Here is an 8,195-nt window from a genome sequence, read left to right on the forward strand (position 1 = left end):
AATGCAGCAAACACAAATCTTGACTGTTTGGCTTTGTATATCCTGGTAACATCCGATTCTTACAACCAAGACCGGCTGAAAATTCTGGAATGTTACTTCTGCAGAGAAGTACTCCTCAGAGGATTCAGTGGCTTAGAATAAAGAGGGCAAGCCAACTGTTAAAGAAGTATTTATGAAACGTACGCACTGTTTTGAAACCTTTATCCATGTTAATAGGTTTGGTAATCTGTGACCTGTTATCACTGTGCTAGAGAAATACCAACGCTGCTACTGCACTGTTGTGAAAATGATGTAGGGAAAAAGTTGCACCTTGTTTTGCTTTTCAAAATAACTTTGATAGTTTTCCTTCCCTTCCTCTGCTTGTGATCGGAACAGAAAGAAACAGACGGAGTGGCAGACAGCATTCCGTGTCTACAAGAAGGATGGTGGCGCTGTATGATTACGATCCAAGGGAAAGTTCTCCCAACGTTGATGTAGAGGTACTGACGTAACTGCTCTTGATAAGCGCTGTTACACATTTACAGCAGATGTGCAAAAAAAAAAAAAAATAGCACAGGATTACAAACATCAGTTAACTGGTTTCAGGCAGATGTGCATGGCAAGCTTCTGACTTCAGTAAAAGTAGATTTGATTCTTGTTCAAAACCAATCGAAGAATATCCTTTGTAGGATTTATTGAAGGTGGCTCAATACATTATATGGTCAGCTATGGATATATGTTGTGCAGGATATGTGTATACATATCTATATAACTAAAGTCTGTAAGGAAAAAAAGCATGGAGTTTTGAAGAGTAGGGAACAGTTACTTTCCAACTACTGTTTTCAGTTTTCCTTCTTATGTTTCCACGTAAGAACACCGTTATTTCCAAGAAGCGTCCTAGCTGATGCCAACGAGCTTAGTGATGCATGCTTTCCAACCTCTGTAACGTACAGCGCCTCCAAAAATCAGCCCTCCTTCGCAGCCCAACCCAGAACAGTATGGCGCGGTAGAACAGCATTTGTAACATAGTGTATTTTTCTCTTAATTGATGCACCTGAGCTTCTGTGGAAGCATGTTGTTGTGGTAATTTTGGGGTATTTTTTTGTGTATCAACATAAGGATATCTTAAACAACAGCCCACCATGATCTAGATCTTCGTTATGAGTTTATCTTCCATTTATCTACACACAATCTCCCATTTCTCCGTATTTGTTATCAGCAACAACAGGATCACTTTTTACATTGTCTTTGATGTGAAATAGCAAGTCCCTCGATCAAGATTCAATGCAGTTTCTTCTGTTTGTACATGCGTTGTGGCAGGGTGGTCAGGGTACGCTCAAAGCTCTAGAAAATAATTGCTACATACCTACAAGTTTCCCCAGTGATCCTTTACAATGTTTTCTTAATTGGTGAGTTGCAGAACAATTTGGAATTTTTTAAAGTGAATTTAAGTATGTGGGACTTAATGCTTTAAAATGCAGCCAGAGTTGTCTTGTATTTCTCAGTGAACCAAATCTGGTTCTAAATTATGGTGTTTCAGATTAGTTTGGGCAACCAATCAAATAAATTGTACTGATATGTTGCAATCATTTCATTTGTTCTCTCTTTCCCATGGCCACAGGAAATTGAAAATAAGTAAAAAAAAACCCCACCTAATTAAATTACATTTAAACCACAGGCAATTAAAAAGAGCCCAGCACGGTGTTTGCCAATGGCAGACTGGAGGTGCCTGTTACGGAGCCTGTATTGAACAGAATCCCATGTAGCTACACAGCAAATTAGCTCCCAAACTTTGTGTTTCAGGAGCAGCAGGCTCAGCTGTACTTGTACCTGTTAGTCCTAGCCCTGAACCACGGCCAACCCCTATGTCTTGTTCCCTCCTCCCAGAAAAATGGACTTTAAGGGACCTTTGAAGCCACATAGCTCAAAGCCCCAAAGGTTGTTCAAGGCTTTGCACAGATGAGTTCGAGGATCTCCAGGGTCCGGTTACACACAGTGAGCCCTGTGGGTGTCTAAAAACCTAGTGGGAGAGGTGACGGATATAGCAAGCTAAAAAAAAAAAAAAAAAAAAAAAAAAAGCAAATATAGTTTTTAATGGTGTCTTAACATAAAGGAGAGGGGGAAATATTACTGGGTTTACTATGAATAAAGAAATCATATATATAATATATAGAGAGACTATATAGAATATATATAGAATATATATAGAATATATATAGAATATATATAGAATATATATAGAATATATATAGAATATATATAGAATAACAGAACATGCACTGTCATGCGTTCCTTTTTCTGCAGGCTGAGCTGACATTCTGCACAGGGGACATTATTACTGTCTTTGGTGAAATTGATGAAGACGGATTTTACTATGTAAGTTGGCTTCTTTTTGGTTGCTTCAGACTGCAACACTAGCCTGAATTGTTAAATGACAGCCGGGGGGGACAGCTGCCAGCTAATCTAACAGAGATGCCAACCCGCGGGACATGCCTGGGAGCAGTGTCCCTGTGGCATTAGCATCACCATGCCTGGTCCGTCCCAGGGAGGCTGTGGTCACAGCCAGCCCAGTTAGAGCTGGGATGGAAACCGGGCCTGGCGGATGCCTCGCAGGCTGCAGCATAACCAGGAAGCTCCCTTCAGTGGAGACATATGGCGCTGAGCACGCGCCACTTCAGCACCTTTTCAGGGGCTGTTGTTGGTGCAGCTCGGAGCTGCCTCTGGCATTGCCTAAGTAATAACTGCCTCATGTCATCTGCTGGAAAATGTGTATTTTGATCACACGTATCCATGCCAACACATGACTGACTTCTGATAGGTACAGCTTTCCATGTGGGAGAAGAACATAGATACGGCCTGTCTCTACAGTAAAGGGTTACTTGATTAACATAAATCAATACAATAGTTCAGCACTCTTCTAAGCACTCATTAAAAGATCACGCTACTTTGTCACTCCTTAACGAGTGTGATGGTGGTAGACAATACTCCAGCATTGCTTGCCCAGCTGAATGGTCTTCAGGTTGACAGTAGCTGCCAGTCTGCACCTGAACATGCCTTTTCCATGCCCACGGTGTACTGGCCATGAAAACAGGCCCAGCTGTCTCTTTCAGATACACTGTAGAAGTGACCCCTGTTGAGGCCCAAAGGAGTAGTTTGATCATCTCAGAAGCGCCTTTAGGCTGTGCAGCCCAGCAGCACACACACCTACGGCACTGCAGTTCCAAGGACCCAAGTCCAGAAACTATGGGAATTCAGTTCCTGCTTCTCCATTGTGCATAGCTGAAGAACACGGGCATGCATGTGCTCTCTGTTACACACACTAGCACTTGTCATCTTCAAAAGTGTGTAAGCTTCTAAGGTCCCATGTCACCTTAGATTGTTAGTTCCTCTTCCTTGCTGGCTCTGAAATAGTCAAAAGTATTTCCTTGCCTTCTTGGGTACCTGTTTGCTTTAATTAAAACATGGGCTGAAACTTTCATCGTGTTGCAGGGTGAACTTAATGGACAAAAGGGGCTGGTTCCTTCCAACTTCCTTGAAGAAGTGCCTGATGATGTTGAAGTCTACCTATCTGATGCACCCTCAAAATACGTTCATGATACACCGATGCGTACAAAAGCAAAAAGGGTAAGCAACCGAATAAGAAAACCTTAAATTTTTTTTTCCATTCCATTGTCTCATATATAATTTAGGCATTATTTCTAACATTTTAAATCCATTTGCCCATTTGAAATTAACTTCCAAATATATAAAACGTAAGGAAAAATGACTTGACTTAGCCTTAGACTAGCTCGTTACATTTGTAAAGGAAGAAACTAAATTTACCATTTGATTGCAGTCATTACAGTACCTTCCATTATAATTTGAGTTTAAGCAGCTTCTCCCTGGTGAAAGTAGTTAACTTCCTAATGATTCTGAACTACTCTTACTGCCTGCACTATCTAGAGGAAAGCAAAAGTTCTTGTGGACGAAAAGACTGGTACAAGCATTCCTTTAAATACAGACCGTAAATGCAGCCGATTGACAGTGTTCATCTTTCAATCCCTATGACTTCCTGTTCTAACTGGCATTAGTTAATTGCCAGAGACTTCTCTTCTATGAAAGACTAATCATGTTTAGAGTATCTCATTTTTGGTTTTGTTTCATCACTGCAATACTTTTATATATTATATATTTTATATATATTTTTATTTCTTTGCTCATCTGCTTGGAAACAGAAGAAGAGTGTTCATTTCACACCTTAATAAGGCAATGTAGCCTTCACGTAAGTGAGCAACTGAAGATACCAATAGAGATTTCAGTTACAGCTACCTGGCTCTCTAATGCAAGTCTTGAAACGTAATTGTGGGGGAAAAAAAAGAAAAGAAATATGTCTCCAAAGTCCTTGGCCACCGAAGAACAGGCTGTATGCTTTTACTATTATCTAGTCAAGTCAATTTAGTTTTTTTAGGAGACAAATCCTTAAAAAAGGAATCCTTAGGAATATGTCAATTAGACCTTGCTTTATGAAGGTCAACGTTTGGAACATATTTCTTCACAAGCTAAATGTTTACGTTTACATAGAAAGGAGAGTTTGATGTCTAACTACCCTACAAACAAAAGCTGCATATTGCATTGTTAGCCAAGCTGGGATGTAAAAATTCCAAGCTCCTGTATCAAGAGAAAAGCACAAGACCCCCAACCCTTAAAGAATGTACAAACGAAACAAAACGTAAGCTGATACGTACGGTAGTTTACAAGGGTATAGTTGGTTTTGAAACTCATTACACTGAAATACAGCTACTTAAATTGCCTGCCTTAAAATGTGTTTTCCATAATCGATTATACCCCAGTTTGCCTAAGACCAACTATTCAACAATTCTGAAAAAATCCCTTCCTATGGTATAATTTGCTCGGATTTTTCCTAGAAAGTGCACATTTGAAGTATTAGCAACTGTTTGGTTTACCAATGCAATACAAGTCTCAGTACGAAACATGCAGCTCACTGAATGAATGCATTAGACTAAATACATGGTATCTTCAGGTGTACGTTGGGGTGCTTTACCAAGTTGGTTTTTTTCATTAGAATTAGACCTTGATTAAAAATCAAAGTAGGCTTGAAGCCCCTTTGCTTAACTCACTGTTGCGCAACAAGCCAGTAAATTGCTGATGTTTTAACTTGAACTATGAGATAACAGGGATCCCTAAGGCATGGATTCTACTACAAAGATATCATCCTAATTGATAGTATCGCACTTTGTCAGCCGGGCACTGTAGTTAGGACAGGCTGAGTATAAGTAGTTTTAGCATTTTCATTCAAGTGCTTCTGAGGATTGAAAAAATAAATAAATTAAAAAATAGCTGTTTAAAATATTTAGGAATGCAGTCATCTAACTATCGTGCAAGTATTCACCTTCATTCAGCAACCTCATAGCTGCAGCATACACATCAAGCAGTCAGGGTCTTTAAGCTTTCTTTGATTGCAATTAAGGTTCATTTTAGCTTTTGCTTTTTTTTTTTTTTTTTAAAGCCAGTGTGCCATCTTCTAAAATTTGTACATAAAGTTTGCCAGCCAATTTTAAAGAAAAGGCATTTAAAGGACAGTAAAAAATAAGTGATGATGTAGCATTTTACGTTCTTCTGAGAAGAGTTTGGCTTCTACAGATTGCTAATCTGTAGTAATTAACATTTATTTTTCTTAAATTATAGCTAAAATCATCCCTCTTCTTTTTTGTACTATCAGAGTACTGAAATGCAAAGCCAAAACCAGTTTTGTAGCTTTTGTGGCGATAACTATGGCAAAACAAGTGTATCCAACTCTTCCTTTAAAAAAGTATAACCAAAACAGGGCTCTATTGGAGTGTTTGCTGTTGTCTAGACTTCTGCTCAAAATTTATCTATTTTCCGTAAGCCCATACCGTATTTTAAGCCACAAGGAAGAAAGGAACTGTCCCTTTTGTTTAAGTGGGTAATGTGACAAGTGATGTTACCAACTTTCTTGATGATAACAGCTTTTAAGCTTTCAAACATTCAATAAATTATAACAATGTACCTAATAGGTTCCTCCTGAGAATACAGGTACATCACGGAGAGCACCATCCCCCACAGTTCATCTCCATTCTGGGTCACCTACGTCACCTATGGGTTCTGGTAGTCCCGGGAGAGGCAGGGATATGTCCTCGAAAAAGAAAAAGGGGCTGCTTTCCAAAGGCAAGAAACTGCTGAAAAAGCTTGGTGCAGTGAAATGATTCATGTACTCCTGGACAACCTGTAACGCTTCCAGTCTGTGTAATTTTATTTTTTTTTAAAAAAAAAACGTCAAAACTAGGGCTTTCATGACTACGCAGTACAACTTTACCAAACCTTTGCATTTTTAACTCTGACATCAATAGAATCATGTGAATTGCTTAATCAAAACAGCAAGAAAAAAGGAAGTGGATTTGTTGTTGCAAATATTTTTTTCTTTAAAAAGAAAAAAAACCAAAAAAATTTGTGGGATTAAGACCAGAAGAAACATGGTTTTATTTGAAGTCAACTCAACACCTGCAACTCCATGGGATAAATCTCAGCCTTTAGTCTCCTTTTACCATCAGTGGGGGGAAGAAAACTCTATTCATTGATTCCTAGTTCAGAGAGATCTCCCCCCTACACCTAAAATCGTAAACAAAAATGGTCTTGAAACTCCTAGTTTAATCAGCCTTGATGTTTTGCCTTATTAATGCACAATGATTTGTACTGTTTAATAAATATACAGCGTATACTTCGTATGTTACTGTGTATTCAACTGTCTTCATCTTCCCTAAAACATGGTAATTTAAGACCAAGTACTATGTTACCAACTCCATTCAATGTCTGATGTAACTCCTGGGAGTTTGAAAGTGCTGTGCAAAATGCTTTATTTTTGTTGGTGTGGGGTTTTTTTTTGGGTTTTTTTGTTTTGCTTCTCCCCTCCCCCAACCAAACCCCTTGTATCGATTTCTTTTGTCAACATTCTTCCTCAACTGAAATCAGACACAGTGTAAGTTATCAGAGACTCGCCCAGTTTCAACTACACAGCCTCCAGTTTTGGAGTTCCTGGCTCACTGTTCCAAATTACCAGGAAAAAAAAAAATGAAAAACACCACAAAAAACCCACAATGAAAAACCTTTTACTCCCCCTCCTTTTTTCCTGTGGAGGTACAGTCCTAAGTTAAAAGGCATTTTCATATTGCTGATGTCAGAATCAAGATACATGTAACGTACACAAGCTGTAGCCAGTAAAAAGGCTGCAACAGGTGATAATGAAATATTAATTGCAATATTGGCATCTCAAGAAAAAGAATACATTGATGGCAGTCATTGGCTGTGTTACTATTTTGTAATTCTTGTCCATTTGTAAATTGTTTTTACTGTTTATACATACTTTTCAGACTGCCTTTCTTTTTGTAATTTACGGAAGGTTTATAGATGAATGATCAAAGCTTCCCCATTGTGTCTTCAGGTAATAATGTAAATTACTGTAAGATACCGTGTGCTAGGTAACATTTAATTAAGTAACTGGCCTAAAGTTGTGGTAAAGTACTGTGTGGGTGTGTGCATGTGTACAACTGTTGTGTATTATATTTTATATAAATAAATAATTTGATATTTTGTAGAGTGCAGTATGTTTCATGGATCTACTGTCTCAGCTGCTTGATTATTGTGTTTGCCTTCCCTCCCTTTCTAAAGGATTAGGCACCACAGGTAAGATACACACCCAGGGAGCCGTTCCTAAAGCTGCGTGCTCCGACCCTGCACCCATGCGGAGAAGGAACAGCCCACAGTGACCATTTCCTACCCTTCCATAGCTGACGAAAGGAAGCAGCTGCAAAAGCTCCTTTTCAGTTGACCTCAAACGATACCAACCAGATCAGAACAAATAGCCAGAACACGTATAATGTAAGTGACAGTAACCAGGAAGAAATACAAAATAGGGAAAGCTGAAAGCACAAAGTATTTGCCATAACCCCCCAAGTCCTTCTTCATTACAAATTTAATGTGGAAATGCTTTCGCAGCCTAGGAGAGGAAAAAAACTGAACTGAATACAAGTTACAGAGCTCCCTCATTCTTCAGAGCTGTCAGCTGCTGAAGTTTACTGTAGAATAAAGGCGTATCTAAACGCGAGTCTGGGGGGTTTCCAGAGGTAAGAAATGGTTGTAAAGATACACTAGTGTTATGTCAGGTGGTATGCCCAGAGCCCAGTCTTGAAGTATATAAGCAA

At 39.0% G+C, this 8,195-nt stretch overlaps 1 protein-coding gene across 2 annotated transcripts in view; it reads left to right on the forward strand.

Moving 5' to 3' along the window:
* Nucleotides 1–7,595, forward strand: part of RIMBP2 (RIMS binding protein 2) — a 162,487-nt gene extending 154,892 nt beyond the window's left edge. For both annotated transcript variants that reach the window (XM_056342805.1, XM_056342813.1), the window contains 4 exons: nucleotides 376–479; nucleotides 2,284–2,355; nucleotides 3,469–3,603; nucleotides 6,015–7,595. In XM_056342805.1, coding sequence (XP_056198780.1) covers nucleotides 376–479; nucleotides 2,284–2,355; nucleotides 3,469–3,603; nucleotides 6,015–6,203 — 500 coding nt within the window. In that variant the 3' untranslated portion in view covers nucleotides 6,204–7,595. The remainder of the gene's footprint in view (nucleotides 1–375; nucleotides 480–2,283; nucleotides 2,356–3,468; nucleotides 3,604–6,014) is intronic.
* The last annotated feature ends 600 nt before the right edge of the window (nucleotides 7,596–8,195 follow it).

This window comes from Falco biarmicus, chromosome 1 (assembly GCF_023638135.1).
Source record: "Falco biarmicus isolate bFalBia1 chromosome 1, bFalBia1.pri, whole genome shotgun sequence".
Lineage (NCBI taxonomy): Eukaryota > Metazoa > Chordata > Aves > Falconiformes > Falconidae > Falco > Falco biarmicus.